This window comes from Nansenia antarctica (assembly GCF_963989245.1).
Source record: "Nansenia antarctica genome assembly, chromosome: 9".
NCBI lineage: Eukaryota > Metazoa > Chordata > Actinopteri > Argentiniformes > Microstomatidae > Nansenia > Nansenia antarctica.
The window spans coordinates 2,275,265-2,292,764 of NC_137679.1; the positions used below are offsets into that span (position 1 = coordinate 2,275,265).

General features: G+C 44.0%; 2 protein-coding genes across 2 annotated transcripts in view; one reads left to right on the forward strand and one right to left on the reverse strand.

Moving 5' to 3' along the window:
- LOC308164992 (ethanolamine kinase 2) overlaps window positions 1-1,465 on the forward strand; it is a 43,809-nt gene extending 42,344 nt beyond the window's left edge. The window contains 1 exon segment of the mRNA XM_080539080.1: window positions 1-1,465. This exon segment is cut by the window's left edge and continues 1,639 nt beyond it. The gene's annotated coding sequence lies outside the window, so the exon portion shown is untranslated.
- Window positions 1,466-12,240: 10,775 nt separating this feature from the next.
- The window catches only part of sox6 (SRY-box transcription factor 6), a gene marked incomplete at both ends in the record, with an annotated part of 21,917 nt that continues 16,657 nt past the window's right edge, over window positions 12,241-17,500 (reverse strand). Inside the window, 2 exons of the mRNA XM_080539079.1 lie at window positions 12,241-12,610; window positions 15,843-16,059. Of these exons, the coding sequence (XP_080395205.1) occupies window positions 12,241-12,610; window positions 15,843-16,059 (587 nt within the window). The remainder of the gene's footprint in view (window positions 12,611-15,842; window positions 16,060-17,500) is intronic.

Genomic DNA, 17,500 nt, shown 5'->3' on the forward strand with positions numbered 1-17,500 from the left:
GCACTCTAAACCAACACGTCAGACTGAGACATCGGAGCCAAGAAGGATTTCAGAAAAAAGAAAGAAAGAGAAAGAGAGGGGAGTGTCTCTTCCAAAGCAAACCGTCGTCACGACAGCGAACGAACCAGGCCACGGAGAGGGCTGAGGGGAGGCCACTTGGTAACCCATAACACATCCCATAATACATTCTCAGAGTCGCACGGTAATGAGAGGCGTGCTGAGGGCTGGCTGACTAAATCAGCGGACCGCAACGCTGACGGTCACTTCAACAGAACGGCGGTCTTAATTCAAACCATGCCATCTCACCCCCCCCCCTTCCTTCAAGACGTGACACTGAGGAGCACCGGCATTGGGGAGGGGAGGAGGGGAGGCCTAAAAAAAAAAAAGTCACATTACTGTTTAGTGGACTGCTTGAAAGCTTTTCTAAATCTAAAGCCCTTAACGTGAAACAGATGGTAGTATTTGCACAGGGGCAACTTTGCAGAAGTGAAAATTAGTTTGCGCGAGTGTTCCGAAAAAACTGGGACAAGATGTGTCACGCACACACACACACACACACACACACACACACACACACACACACACTGCTATAAGTCTATCGAGTGTTTCCCTGAAGTTAAAAGAGTGATGGCTTCCGAGATGAAGTTCATTTTGTGTACAGTTGCCATGTTGTATAAAGTGTTGTGTGCGTTCAACTTTCATGTCAGGAAAATGACCTCATACACTTTCGTGTAGACATCCATAAACTTTCCTCATTTCTATGTACAACTCTTCCAACGTATGTTGCACTCACGCTGGGCATACATGACAAGGTTTTGCCACAGTTTTGACCTCCCAGACACATCTTCATGGGCAGGGTAAACTCCTAACTTGACCAGGATGTCAGTAGATTTTTTTTTTTAAATCATCAGTATTTGCCTGGAATTACTGCACAATTTATAGTGAAATGTAAAACTATATGACAACAATACGGTATGTGTCTCTATAGTATCTGGTCACTATCTAGCCATATCTGAGATATATTTATGCTCAGAAGTTGATCATTCGTCTGAAGAATGTTTATGGCAAAGACAGACTACTGTATTGTTTGCTTCAGGTTGTTTCTAATGTTTCTTGGTGACATTGAGAGCTCCATGTTTGTTGATGTGGACTGTAAGTTAGCTACAGAAGCAATTGACCATGAGAGGAAGGGGGTTGTGGACTCATTTACCACTGGTACAGGGTTGTGGCACGAGGCGAAGCCGAGTAGGAAAACCCTGTACAGTGGTAAATGAGTCCACAACCCCCCCGCCCTCCAATGGTCAATTGCTTTTCTACAACAGCCACCACAGAATATCAAAAATAAAGACACAGTTGTAACATTAAATTCATGTATTTACAATCATTAATCCTTTCAGAATACATATATCCTTCCGCCACAGAATATAGTCCCATAAACCAGATCAACCATTGCATTGTGGGTCAGCACAGGTGTTCTTAATCAGACTGATTGGGAGGCGCATTGATACTGGAAATGTGCTCTGAACTGTGGGTTGTTGGGATATTTAACACTGGTGCTAGCCAATCAGAATCCAGTATCCAAACATGCTGTTGTAGAATGAAACTTTATCAATTGAAGGATGCTAACAATGACCTTTCAACACGCTGAAAAATAACATTAAAATATCTAATAATATATGAATATAACTCTTGCCTTTGAGTAATTGCAATAACCACAGGTCACGTCGGGTCGACTGCAACAATGCGATGCTTCACACCCTCAGAACTGAAGCTGCACACAGCTACAGACCAAGGCTGCGGGGGTGTCTTTGAGCCAAACAATCCGACAAGCTCTCAAAGGGACATTGTTCGTTGAACATATTATATTTAATTAGAGGACTGACAGTGTTAAAGAGACCAAGGACTAGGATTCGTACAGGGAAAATGTGCCTTTTGTCCCATTGACCATTTTCATGATGAAAGTACTGTAGATCTCTTTATCTTCCGTTTTTTAATTGAATTATAAGAACTGTCTTATGAACGGACTTCTGTACAGTGTTTTGGAGACATTGACATCGGGTCATCTCTAAAGCTCGACTCTCAACAGCAGTGTTTTTTTTTCTTTTTTCCGTCGTTATTTATTTTATTCAGATATAAGGTGATAAAGGTGGTCCTTTATTTGGTGTTCAAGGCTGATCTTTGGAATTATAATTATAATGTGTCCTACCAGACTTCTCTTAAATTCAATTCTATTAAGTCAACTAAATTGGAACAAAGTTAGCTTCAAAGTTAGCTACATAAACAGTTGTACAATTGTGTGCTTTTACAACAGGTTATTCACTGCTAGGGTGCACAGCTTCAGGCCTGCTGTCTTGTTGATGTTCAAATCCCCATGGTACTTTATTGATCAGTGATTGATATAATCTGTGAATGATACATTTCAGTAGTTGCCTTTCCCCCTAAACAACGGCCTCTCATTCACCCATTCACACACACATTCACACATCAATGGCGGCAAGCTACCATGCAAGGTGCCGGCCCGCTCACTGGGAGCACTGGGGCAGGCTCACCTCAGGTCAAAGGCCAGGGAGAAGATGTCTCCTGATGTGGAGGGGGAGGCTATTCCAGAGCCTAGGGGCAGCCTTTACTAAGGCTCTATCCCCTCTGGTTTTTAGTCTGGTCCTAGGGACCTCCAGCAACTCGCCATCAACAAATGATTACATTGCAGAGAAACATTATCTACTGGACAGGTTGTTATTACTAATGTCAAATTCTCTATGTGTTAATAAGGTCAAATGTTTATGTAAAATGTACATTAACTGTATAGAGTTATCCATAAACCCTTCATGTAGGTCTGTGTATCAGACCCATTAGGTAGCGCATGCTTTGTTAATGACGCAGTGGATGCATGCCTACTGATAGGTATGACTACTAACTGATGGTCTAACCATGGTGCGCTTGGTCTGACAGTACTTAAAGTCTGGTTATTATGGGATACAAGGGTAGAACATGGGAATCATGGGTATTTTGATATTTAATTTTCATTTGTTACAGCAGAGTTACATTAGTGTCGTGGACCTTATGAAATTCAACCTGGATGATCTCACTCACGTGGCCTATCGTACAGTTACACAGTCATACGACAACCAGTTCAACTGCCATCAAAACTGTCCTCTGACCTACATGTCACCCCCTCCCTTCGTCTAATTGAGCTAATGATTGCCGATGGTACCTCACCCTCCAGCTTCGACAAAGGTATCCTAATGAGACACCATTGGCTAGCAGTTACAGGAGCACATTAGCGAGTTAGCGCGCGCTAGCATGACCAAGCCTCCTTGTTGTAATGACCAGCGCTGCCTTCTTCATCAGATACAGGGCTGTCTTTGATGCATCATCGGGAAGAGAGAGAGCCTCTACCAGCATCTTTGAAGAGTCTTGCCTTTGTAATAATGATTTATAATTCCCTTGATCTAAAAGCAAAATTGGTGAGGCCGGGAACATTTTTTTTTTTTGTTCTGTAACATTTAACATGGGTTTTTAAAATAAAAAGTAAATTGTGCCTTGTGGGCCTGTGTTAAGGAGAGGCTTTTGTAAGGAGATATGGCCCAAGAGAGGAGCGTGTTATTATGCTACGGTCCCGCCATAACCATGAGAGAAGAAAGGTCAACTCAAAGCCTGTGTAATTAACATCAATTTAATAGTGTGTCACTCTTTCACACTGGAATAGACAGAGTAAACCTTTTACACACGCAACTCCTGCTTTTGATACGGTTCATTTCTTTAGACTAGGGTTGTTAGTCAGATTGTGTTGAATAGATTAGGAACATGTAGTATTTTAGCTATATCTACGACAGAAGGCGCCATGTCTCTGAGATGTAAGTTCTGGTGCTTAATAACATTCTTGACATTAGAAATGTTGCCATCTTTTACCTGGAAACGTTTTTATGAGTGCATACACTGTCTTCTATCTCTACTTCACACTAGTAACTGAAACTTGCTTAGCTGGATAAAAGTAAGTTTACAGGTAGATGTCCAGTACAGTGAGAGCATACGTGCAGTGTTGCCAGATTGGTCTCAAAATCCACCCAAATTGATAAAAAAAAACAGCCCAAAATATTATAGCATATGATATATCATAATACATATTTAAAAATTCTGTCCACCAGCCCAAGCACAATTTTACCAGCACAATGCAACCTAAACTAGCCCAATTGGGCTGGAAACCAACCCATCTGGCAACACTGCATTACGTGTCTGTGGGGTCCCAGCGGGACTCAAACCCTCACCCAGTGTTGCTAAGGACTCTAAGCATTGCTAAGGACTCTAAGCGTTGCTATGGACTCTAAGCATTGCTAGTAAGTAAGTAAGTAAGTAAGTAAGTAAAATGTATTTGTACAGCACCTTTCCCAGACCAAGGGTCACAAAGTGCTTTACATATAGAGAACATAATAAAGAAGAAACATAATAAAACATAATAAAAGAGTGAAAGTCACAGCAGTTAAAATGTTAAAATAGGCAAACAAGTGAAAATAAAAACAAGTAACAGACAACAGGTGTACAACAATATCAACAGGACACCTAGGCGTTGCTAAGGTCCCTCAGCGTTGCTAAGGACTCTAAGGGTTGCTAAGGAGGACCATGCACTACCAACTGTCATCCAGGACCTTTCTCTATCCTAGGTTTCTCTTTATATCCTAGGTTTCTCTATATATCCTAGGTTTCTCTTTATATCCTGGGTTTATCTATATATCCTAGGTTTCTCTTTATATCCTAGGTTTCTCTTTATATCCTGGGTTTCTCTTTATATCCTAGGTTTCTCTATATATCCTAGGTTTCTCTTTATATCCTAGGTTTCTCTTTATATCCTGGGTTTATCTATATATCCTAGGTTTCTCTTTATATCCTAGGTTTCTCTTTATATCCTGGGTTTCTCTTTATATCCTAGGTTTATCTATATATCCTGGGTTTATCTATATATCCTGGGTTTCCCTTTATATCCTAGTTTTTTTTTCTTCACTTTATTATTGTTTTCCTTTGTATGATATATAGTAAGCGTCACAAAAAAATAAAAAATAACATAGTATAGTATGATATATTATTATCATACCAAGGAAAATAATAATAAACTGAAAAAAATATATAATATATCATACTATACTATGTTTTTATTTTATTTATTTTTTTACTTCATAATTGTTTTCCTTAGTATTATAGTATGATATAGTATAGTATGATATTATTAGTATCATACTAAGGAAAAATATTGTGAAATAAAAAGTGAAAAAACAACAACATAGTATAGGGGCATTATTTGTGATAAAGGTAGCAGGTGTGCATGTGTCAGGTGATGCACCAGGAGGCACAAGGCGGCTTTTAGTAGGTAAAAAAGACACTACTGTTGTAGTGTTAAAAGTGCCTGAACTGCTCTTTCAGTAGTGGTGCATATTAAAATGAAAATCAAACCAACAAGAGTTGTCAGCTCCTCCTGAGACACCAACTACCCCCCAGCACTGCGTCTCCTGAGACATCTACTACCCCCCAGCACTGTGTCTCCTGAGACATCTACTACCGCCCAGCACTGTGTCTCCTAAGACACCTACTACCCCCCAGCACTGTGTCTCCTGAGACATCTACTACCCCCCAGCACTGTGTCTCCTGAGACATCTACTACCCCCCAGCACTGTGTCTCCTGAGACATCTACTACCCCCCAGCACTGTGTCTCCTGAGACATCTACTACCCCCCAGCACTGCGTCTCCTGAGACACCTACTACCCCCCAGCACTGTGTCTCCTGAGACACCTACTACCCCCCAGCACTGCGTCTCCTGAGACACCTACTACCCCCCAGCACTGTGTCTCCTGAGACATCTACTACCCCCCAGCACTGTGTCTCCTGAGACACCTACTACCCCCCAGCACTGTGTCTCCTGAGACACCTACTACCCCCCAGCACTGCGTCTCCTGAGACACCTACTACCCCCCAGCACTGTGTCTCCTGAGACATCTACTACCCCCCCAGCACTGTGTCTCCTGAGACATCTACTACCCCCCAGCACTGTGTCTCCTGAGACATCTACTACCCCCCAGCACTGTGTCTCCTGAGACACCTACTACCCCCCAGCACTGCGTCTCCTGAGACATCTACTACCCCCCAGCACTGTGTCTCCTGAGACATCTACTACCCCCCAGCACTGTGTCTCCTGAGACATCTACTACCCCCCCCAGCACTGTGTCTCCTGAGACATCTACTACCCTCCAGCACTGTGTCTCCTGAGACACCTACTACCCCCCCAGCACTGTGTCTCCTGAGACATCTACTACCCCCCAGCACAGTGTCTCCTGAGACATCTACTACCCCCCAGCACAGTGTCTCCTTAGACATCTACTACCCCCCAGCACTGCTCCTCCTGAGACATCTACTACCCCCCAGCACAGTGTCTCCTGAGACATCTACTACCCCCCAGCACTGCTCCTCCTGAGACATCTACTGCCCCCCAGCACTGTGTCTCCTGAGACATCTACTGCCCCCCCCAGCACTGCTCCTCCTGAGACATCTACTGCCCCCCAGCACTGCGTCTCCTGAAGACACCCGCTTTTCCCCTTTACTGTGTCCCCTAAAAACTTCTATTGCCCCCTTGTACTGTTTCTCTGTTTCTCCAGTGTCTATATAAAAATAAAAAAAATCTAGGTTTAGAAGAAGGAGATAGCAGTAGAGTTTTCCTTCTATCACAGAGACTGCCAAAGGCCCCGGGCCTGAGCTAGATTACTCTTCCTGCTACGACTGGTGGATTGATGATTCACCTGCTTAGTCAAATGTATTGTCTGCTAAATGCCAAACATGTAAAATGTCAATGTAAACATGGATCAGCCTCTGGCTCTCTGGACATCCTCAGCCCAGCCACACCCCCTAAACCTGGACAGCAGCCGGCGTGCGAGACGCCCTCGTCCACGCAGAGCAGAGCGATGCATTAATACTAATTATCCGCCGTCCAAACACCCGCGACTTTGTGCTAACACTGAGACAGGCGAATCCAAACAGTGCACTTAACAGCACAGTAATCATTACTACGTACGTGGAACACACCAGTAAAACACACTCATAACAGTATGTACACGCGCACGCACGCACGTGCACACACACAGAAAGCACACTTTATACTGTATACAAATGATCCTGGTCGTGTTCATCTGGCAAACTGCAAAACCGTTACTGCCTGTGAGAAATAAAAAAGGAAAAGAGGAAATATAATAAATTATTATGACTTTATTTAATGAGATTAAGATGGCGGAGGCTCAAGTATGATTTCAAGCACGCTCGCTTGTCTCCCGGGAGTCACACACACACACACACACACACACACACACAACCCCCCCCTCCACACACACACACACTCCCCCCCTCCACACACACACACACACACACACACACACACACACACACACACACACACACACACACACACACACACTCCCCCCCTCCACACACACACACACACACACACACACACACACACACACACACACACTCCCCCCCTCCACACACACACACACACACACACACACACACACACACACACACACACACACACACACACACACACACACACACACACACACACACACACACACAACCGCCCCCCCCCCCCCACACACACACACACACAGACACACACAGGAGTGTGACAGCGTCCCGGCGCCCCTCCACAGTGACGCTGCAGTCAGGGGGAACACAGCAGATTTACGGTGCGGCTGCTGGGTTGGGGAGGCTGCAGATGGGGAGGGGGGGTTAGGGAGGTTTTCCGTCTCTGCTGCAGGGCTGGGACTGGAACCAGCGATGCACCGGCGCCGCGCATACACCACCGCAGCACAGGGAGAATGTGTGGCGTTACATCACACACACACACACACACACACACACACACACACATATACACACACACACATACACAGAGAGAGACACACACATACACAGAGAGACACACACACACACACACCCCACACACGAGCAAGAAGAACTCACGATGGAAGAATGGAACAGTAGACCACATTTAATTGTCTTCCCAAACTATTAGGAACAGAAAGGGGAAAATGCTACTACTTTATTATACTCCTGATGAAACTAGCGTTGGAAAACATACTAATACTGGGGAACAGCTACACTGAGTGGACAAACGTCTTCATTTTAAACCCTGGTAATAATGTCAGCTTTGGCTACGATATCTGACATGTCAATGACAGAACAACAAGGACTCTGGGTCTGTAGGGCAGCTTAACATCCGCAACTGATCAGGAGGTTGGAACTGTCGTCTCACAGTCACTCGTACTGTATATGAAGGAAAGCAGGGCTCCCACGGGTCCTTGAAATCCTTGAAAGTTTGTGAATTTGAGAAAAAGAAAATCAAGGCTTTAAAAGTTTTTGAAAATAGACATGGGTCATTGAAAGTGTTTGAATTCCCCTCTCTCTCTCTCTCTCTCTCTCTCTCTCTCTCTCTCTCTCTCTCTCTCTCTCTCTCTCTCTCTCTCTCTCAAAAAAATAATAATATATATATTCAAAAATGTTTTTACGTAATTCTAGTAGATCAAGTCACATTGCTTAACTTAACACAGTAACTTTACACATATTTCACAATATATTGTTTTGCTGTGCTGTGGTAGAGAAGGCAAGAGACCATCTCATCTAGTGTTCAAGCGGAGAGTTCCTATTATATACATTCTCATCTAGATCTGTCTCTATGCCGTGTTGGGTCCTTGAATTTGAGGGAATTGAGTCTTGAAAGTCCTTGAAAAGTGCTTCAATTTGATGTTGTTTCAGAAGGTGTGGGAACCCTGTAAAAGTGACAACACGTTGTGTTTTATTGGTAAGTCAATAATGAAATGATGAAAACATGTAAGGAAATTTCAGTCTTTATTTTTCTCTGATTGTCTTTCTCACCAAGTCGTCACTTTGACCACTCTTTAGAGCCAACACTGGCTAATAAATACAACGAAATGTTAAAACGCACAATTGAATTTCAAAATACAATACTACTCAGGAAAAATGGAGTCTGCTTCTGTCAGGTCACCGCTGACCGGCATCTCTGAGTGACCTTTCAACTTAAGTCAACGTTCCAATGTCCATGACCCATTCAGGCAGCACTGGAGCGAAAAACAAATAGTTCTGCATAAATAACTAAAATGAAACTAAACTGGAAATGTACTCAAACCGGCCAGATGTGAGATCTCCTCCTCACACGAGTCCAAACTGGTGACTGTTGTCTGCCTTATCTAGTTGTAATGCTTCACATTAGTCAGTATTGAAAAAAAAAAAATAGCATTCATATCCAGTGCCTATGGTGTGTGCTGTATAACACTTTAAACAAAGTCTATGCAAGAGGCCAACAACAGCTCTCCTTTTTTCTGTGATGCAAAGCAAAAAAATACAACAACTCCAGCCCCCAACAAAAATATCTTTTTTTTTTTTTTACCAACCTGCAAAAATACCGTTCAAAATGGTCATGAAGAGATACGAAATCAAAGACAAAATCAACCAGCGAAACAAAGTAACCCAAACCCACCTAAAATGTTAGGTGTTAAAAATGGAAATATGTTTTCAAAATGGAGATGGGTGTTACTGTCTTCTGATGGGTGGTGTTATCTGATGTGAGACGATGGATGGATGGATGAAAATAAGACTCTTATGGGTGGGTGAATATGGAAAATAGGACTCTTATGGGTGGGTGAATATGGAAGATAGGACTCTTATGGATGGGTGGATGAAACTCTTATAAGTTATGGGTATGACTTTACAAAGAAAGTGATGTTTATGATTTACCTAAAATATCAGTTTTAAAGTATACATGCACCGCAGACAAAAAAAATACTTTTTTTTTCTCGATATTCTAGAGGTAATATTGACCATCGTTTTTTTTATTTTTTGCCAAGTACCAGTTTTACAAAAAAATAAAATAATTGGTTTGTCATTTTAATATGCTGCCGAGTGATATAAAATTGTAAACGTATTAATTGTTTGACTTTCGTACCTAGGTACAATACGGCACACGAAACCTAAATGGAAGAAAGTTCCAATCTAAAGAGGCCCTATCACCACTGACCGACCATGTCTACTCTGTTTCACTCCTGACTCACCAGAGCTCGATCCAAAGGTTCAGCTTTAAGACTTATTGTGTCTATTATTATGTGTCAATATTAGCATTTCCAGGGTCTATATTTCACAACCGACCTCTAACACAACCTTGAGATATGCAGAGAGAGATGTTACAGCCACTCCAGTTGGTCAGCACAGTGCACCAACCAAACCAACTGATTTGATCATTTTGGCCCCAATGCATAATGGGTAAAAATTAGCCTAACATGTACACTGCTAAAAGGAAAGCAAAGAGAAGGGTTAGACCCTGAGGGCTATCCTCTATCTCCTCTATCCTCTCCTCTCACTCCTGACCAGAGGGGGCGCCAGAGATAACTAAATCAGACTCTGATGAAGCACTGTGATGGGGTGATGAGTACTGTTTGTTTGTTTGTTTATTAGCAAAAGCCATGACATTAGCTAGTCTTCCTGGGGTCCGAAAATGTGATGGGGTGAGTACTGTGATAGAGCTAGCACTGTGATGGAGCTAGCACTGTGATGGGGTTAGCACTGTGATGGGGTGATACTGTGATGTAGTGAGTATGGGGGAGCCAGCAGTCTCCTTACATGGACACATCAGATAGCGTATAAAGACTGATCGTATAAGACTTATACGTAGTGAGTATGTGATGGGGTGAGTATGTGATGGTGAGTACTGTTTGTTTGTTTGTTTGTTTATTAGGATCCCCATTAGCAAATGCCATGACATTAGCTAGTCTTCCTGGGGTCTGAAAATGTGATGGGGTGCTACTCTCTCTGACCTCTCTCCCCTCCTCCCTGTTCTCTACCTGTTCTCTACCTGGTCTCTACCTGTTCTCTACCTGGTCTCTACCTGTTCTCTACCTGGTCTCTACCTGGTCTCTTCCTGTGTTTGGGGGAGCCAGCAGTCTCCTTACATGGACACATCAGATAGCGTATAAAGACTGATCGTATAAGACTTTTTTGCAGCGTTGAAAAATTAAGACTGTTATATTTCAGATGGATGTGAATGTAGGTTTGGCACATTTTTAAGTAAAACTGTACAATATATTGGAAATAATAATAATAATAATAATAATAATAATAATAATAATAATAATAATGGGATTTGCTTCCCAATGTTTCATTGTCAGTCTGAACAGATTCTAACCACTCTCTCATATGAAATCAAAAACAACATTCACAAGCTGGCACAGCATACCTGAGCAGGGAAACACCCCATCATAAACAGTAATGTAACATATCGTAAGCATTTTGTCCAAAGAAAAAGGTTTAGATCTACTGTACTCAAAAAAAAAAAACGAAAAAAAAACTTAAGACTACGAGAGCTTTAGGATTTATATTAAATTTAACATTTCAAGTCCTGACAGTCCAACGTTTTTACAGGCAGTAAAGTAACCTGTCAAAAAAACGAAAAAATGTCCGTCGAGAAAAAGAAAAAAGAAAAAAGAAAAAACCCTCAAAAAAGTAAATTAATAATTAATTATAATAATAATAAAAACTTCATCACATTAAAAAGAAACATTTAAGACCATTTAAGCTCTTGAAGAAGACCGATTCCTGATGCCTCAAAATAAAAACCAACACACAGAAAAAAAAAAATGGGTTCAAATGCTCATTTTGTTTGTTCTCATACTCATCGTCTCATCTTCCTCTCCGCCTGACTCTTCCTCGCTCCTGTCCGTGTCAGATTGTCAGATTCGCCGCGAGGCGTTCGTTTAGTCAGACGGTCGTCACGACGCTCGCTCTGTCTAGGATCGTTTAATACGCGTTCATACGCGCGCTCAGTAACCAACCAGTCTCTCGGTTTTCGCGAGTCTCGCGGTTTTTGAGCAACGAGATCTCACTGTGTCTGCCTGTGATCTGTGAGACACCGAGCATGCTCAGTCCGTGTCTCGTCCCGGTTCGGCTCGATATCAATCCGAGATCCGAGCGACGATCCTCAAGTCTGCAGGTTCGCTGGCTGACCAACGTATCCAATTCCCATCCTCGTCGCCAGTTGGGGGAAGCATGCTTCAGTCCCTGTCGTACTTTGTCGTCGAAAATGTGTTCGTTCTGAGTAGACAACAACTCAGTCTCTTTGTCATTAATTATCTTCACTTAAAAAAAAAAAAAGTTTGTGTTTTGTTTGTTTTTAAAACCGAGCGTTAGCCGTTAGCTCAGTTGGCGCCGACCGTCTCCCTGGTGGTCTCGTGGGACCCGCTGCTGTAGTCTGACTTGGCCTCGTCCTCGAACTCGTCCTCGTACATCATGTCCATCTCCGTCTCTGTGTTGCCCGGGGCGACCGCCCTGGCGGGCTTGCTGATGGCGAAGGTGCTCTGGATGACCGGGATGACGGCGGGCGGCTCGGGGCTGGCCGACGCGCTGGAGCAGTCCGCCGACGTCATGCGGGGCGAGGGCGTGGCCAAGGTCGCCATGGTGATGGCGCCGACGCCCGGGTAGAGCCCGCCCACGCCGCCGCCGCCGACGTTGTTGTTGTTGTTGTTGTTGTTGACGCCTCCGCCCATGATGGGGATCTGAGGCTGGGGCCTGGGAGGGAGAGAAGGAAGAGGAGAAAGAGAGAGAGAAAAAGAGAGAGAGAAAAAGAGAGAGAGAGAGAAAAAGAAAGAGAGAGAGATTGAGAGAGTGAAAGAGAAGAAGAGAGAGAGAGAGAGAGAGAGAGAGAGAGAGAGAGAGAGAGAGAGAGAAAGAAAGGGAGATAGGGAGAAAAGGAGAGCGATAGGTATGGAAAAGGACAGAGAGAATGGGGAGGAGACAAAGAAAAAAAGACAGAGAGAGAAAGAGAACGAACATGAGAGAGAGAGACAGAGAGACAGAGAGAGAGACAGAGACAGAGACAGAGAGAGACAGAGAGAGACAGAGAGAGAGAGAGAGAGAGAGAGAGAGAGAGACAGAGACAGAGAGAGACAGAGACAGAGAGAGAGAGAGAGAGGGTTTGTTAGAGAGACAGTTTCATGACTCCCTCCCTGCTGCGTAGAGCAGTTGTTCTAATTCCCCAGCTACTTATAACACGTTTAACGGCAGGCAGCCCCCGTTAAACGTTCGCTCCCATCTCCGGGCATGCCTTAACACAGACGCTGCTGCCAACACACAGTAGTCCTGTCTGTAGTCCTGTCTGTCAGTAGTCCTGTCAGCCTCAGCTGAACAACCTCTTCACACACGGACGGGGAAGGGAGGGGAGGTAAACACATATCACTCAAGCGAGCCCTCCGGCTGCTCAAACGAAGCACATTAACCCCCCCGAAATTACTGTCAGTTTCCTCACCTAACAGCCCCTCCACAAACCCCCCCACCTCCCCACCCCCCCTCGAAAACAATTACAGCCCAACTACTTCTTCTGACCTGACAGATCCATTTTCACATTAAACTACTGCTTTAAAAAACGACCCCCGTTTTAGGGTTTTTTCATTATACGGGTGCGTTGGTACGTAGAAGTTGGTTACCTCCCCTACCCCTACCCATCTCCCCTAACCCTGCCAGCCCCCTGATATGCATACAGCCTCCCCTACCCCTACCCATCTCCCCTAACCCTGCCACCCCCCTGATATGCATACAGCCTCCCCTACCCCTACCCATCTCCCCTAACCCTGCCACCCCCCTGATATGCATACAGCCTCCCCTACCCCTAACCACCTCCCCTGTCCCTACCACCCCCTCCCCGTTCGCTGACTCTGTGTTCCATGTGTCCATGTTGCTTGTTGTTTTTGTGTTTTCCGTATCTCCTATATTGTCAGCGTCTTTGAGCCTCGAAAAAGCGCTATATAAATGTAATGAATTATCATTATTATTATTCTCCCTGGACTACTTGCTCTCCTCACGGGTTTGATTGAAACTGCAGCCGTGGTGAATCGGACTCTCTCTGTCTCCCTCTCTCTCTCCCTCTCTCTCTCTCTCTCTGTCTCTCTGTCTCTCTCCCTCTCTCTCTCTCTCTCTCTCTCTCTCTCTCTCTCTCTCTCTGTCTCTCTCTCTCCTGCTGTCTCCATCCCTCTCTCTCTCTGTCTCCCTCTCTCTGTCTCTGTCTCTCTGTCTCTCTCTCTCTCCCCCCCCTCCCTCCCCCTCCCTCCCCCCCCCTCCCTCCCCCTCCCTCCCTCTCTCCTTCTCTCTCTCTCTCTCTCTCCCCCCCCCCCTCCCTCTCTCTCTCTCTCTCTCTCTCTCTCCCCCCTCCCTCTCTCTCTCTCTCTCTCTCTCTCTCTCTCTCTCTCTCTCTGTCAAACATCTGCTTACGTTTCATATCCTGCTACATAACGTCTGTGTCCAATTTCTCCCCTGCCCGCAAGCGCCCGCCATTGTTCCTAATTTAATAAATGACAACTATTAAAAATCGCTCCCATTCAAAGCGCGTGTGCGCCGCTGGTAAACCCATTTAAAGGCGGGCCACTGTGAGGCCTTTAAACACGTCAAGGGCTGCTTTCTATTAAGGCGACACCACAGAGATGTGTTTTGTTGAACGTCGTCGTTGCCGTTTGCCGTTTGGAAACGAGAGGATTAGAAAAAGTCATGATAGAGAGACGTGTTGTTAAACTAGTTTATGTTCATCAGGCTGGTCGCAACAATTGGTGAGAAAATTCGGTAAAAGTTGGTGGAGATTGTCAGAGAGAATACTTGGTGCAGTAGGTTTTCAATTTAAATTTATATTCATACATACATATGTCCTTTAGTTTATTTTGTTTCTTTACTATAATAAATAATAAGTATATAATTCAAATACATGTGTGGATTCCCTTTTTTGACACTACCTTCGGGTTTGTGGCACAATTTCTCACCCAAAAATATTTAGAATTATAATAATAATAATAATAAGAAGAAGAAGAAGAAGAAGAAGAAGAAGAAGAAGAAGAAGAAGAAGAAGAAGAAGAAGAAGACGAAGACGAAGACGAAGACGAAGACGAAGACGAAGACGAAGAAGAAGAAGAAGAAGAAGAAAATAATAATAATACATTAGGGTTAGGGTTACACTCAAAGACGCTTTACAAACTGAAAAGGTCGAGTAGTAATAATAAAAAGAAACAAAAGGTGAATAGAAGAAAGTATAGGGGCCTAATGAAGGTAGTGCTGGGGACACATGGGAAGGGGAGGGGGAGAGGGTTAACTGGTGAAGGCCAGCTTGAAGAGGTGGGTTTTGAGGGCCTGTTTGAATGTTGGCAGGGCGTTGGTTATGATATTGTGATATCACATAAGGTCATCAAATGATTTACCGACCGGTTGCTTTCAATGAACAATTAAAGGGATAGTTCACTGCAAAATCAAAGACAGACTTTTTTGGGGTGAACTATGCCTAAAAAGTTAGTATTGAATGTGCTTGTTTATGAACCAATCCTATCCTAACCAATCCAATCCTGCCTCTGGAACTCTCTCCCTCAGCCACTCAGAGACTCACCCTCACTCTCCACTTTTAAATCCCGCCTCAAAACCTACCTGTTCTCCCACGCATACAACCTCCTCTACCCCTAACCATCTCCCCTAACCCTGCCACCCCCCCCCCCCCCTCCCCCTCCCCCCCTGGACATTGCTGTGTTAATTGTTCCCTGTGCCTGTTCGTTGACTCTGTGTTCTATGTTTCTGTGTTTTCAGTTTTTTCCCATATTGTCAGCGTTTTTGAGCCCCGGAAAAGCGCTTTATACATACAATGAATTATTATTATTATTATCTCCAGTCTAGAAGGTTCTTTAGTGTCCTATCTCCAGTCTAGAAGGTTCTTTAGTGTCCTATCTCCAGTCTAGAAGGTTCTTTAGTGTGTACAGTATGCGCGTCTCTCTCTTACCCGACGCTGAAGAACTGCCTCATCTCTTGCCTTCGTGAGCGCATCATCTGCTTGTACTCTCCGATCCGCAGCTTCTTGCCGTCGATGATGCAGGTCCTCTTGGGCCGGGGCTTGTACTTGTAGTTGGGGTACTTCTCCAGGTGGATCTTACTCAGGCGGGCCTGCTCCTCGTAGAACGGCTGCTTCTCCTGGTTGGTCATGGACTTCCAGCGAGAGCCTGGATGGACGACAGGACATACAGTTTTCTACCTTTTTTATACTTTTTATTTTATTTTTTACCTTTTAAAAAATATTATAATATTAATATTATAATATTTCTCTCTTTTTGTAATATATTTCTCTCTTTTTGTTGTGTTATAGACTCAATTTTAAATGGATGAAATAAAAAATAATTTGCCATCAATCCACACATAATACCCCAGAATGACAAAGTGAAAACTTTTTTTTTTTTTTTTTTATATCAGTCAATTTCTTTTTTATTTTCTAATGATCATTTTGGGGCATTGAAACTGTTAATATGTTGGAACCTTCAACATGGAGCAGTATATAAATATATAAATCTAATGTTCATCACGTCTTGGCTCTGATGTGCCTCTCATTATGTTCTGTCCCGTATAGAAGATAGAAGATATAAGGACCGGCTGACAGGACAAGTGGACAGAACCAGACCCCAGGAACGAGACACGCCTGTACGGCCTTCTGACAAGCTACACACACACACACACACACACCAGGACACACACACACCAGGACACACACACACACACACACACACACACACACACACACACATACACACCCCAGAACACACACACACCCCAGAGGACACACACACCCCAGAACACACACACACACCAGGACACACACACACCCCGGGACACACACACACACACACACACACCCCAGGACACACACACACCAGAGGACACACACAGAGACAACTCCAGGACTTGGCTTCTCTTGTTTACCGAGGTTTATCAAAACTCCCTCCCTCTTTCTTTTTTTCCCCCTCAGGAAACAGTAAGGATGCATTTTTACGGCATAACGCAGCAGCCATCGTCCCCAGCTGTGTTATTGTAGCTGCGTTACACACACTCCAACACACTACACACACTCCTCACAGCCTCCGTCCTCTCCTGTTCTCTGGTCCTCAGGTCCCGGTGTTTTTGCCGCAAACAAACCAGCTCTGTAAATATCCGGAAAGTTCTCTCTATCTTCTCCGGATAGGGGGGTTTGACATTGTCTTCTGACCCTCCGTGTTTGAGGGATGACTGGTGGCTAAGCTAATGACTTAGTGTAATAACTGACTGTAGGTGATGTGGGATGAATTACAGTTGGATGAATCAATGAGTAATGTCGTATCACATTCAGCGTTCAGTTTTTCGAGAGAAAAATGTTTCATTAAGAAGCCAAATAACTTGGTCGATCGCAGCAGGAATTCAATCGTTTATCCGTCGAAGCTCAGCTGTATCTCAGTCAGACACACACTTCCTATACCTACACACAGGGTTCCCACCCCTTCTGAAACATCACATTCAAGCACCTTTCAAGGACTTTCAAGACTCAATTCCCTCAAATTTAAGGACCCAACACAGCATAGTTTGAGACAGATCTAGATGAGAATTGATATAATAGGAACTATCTGCTCACAGACAACA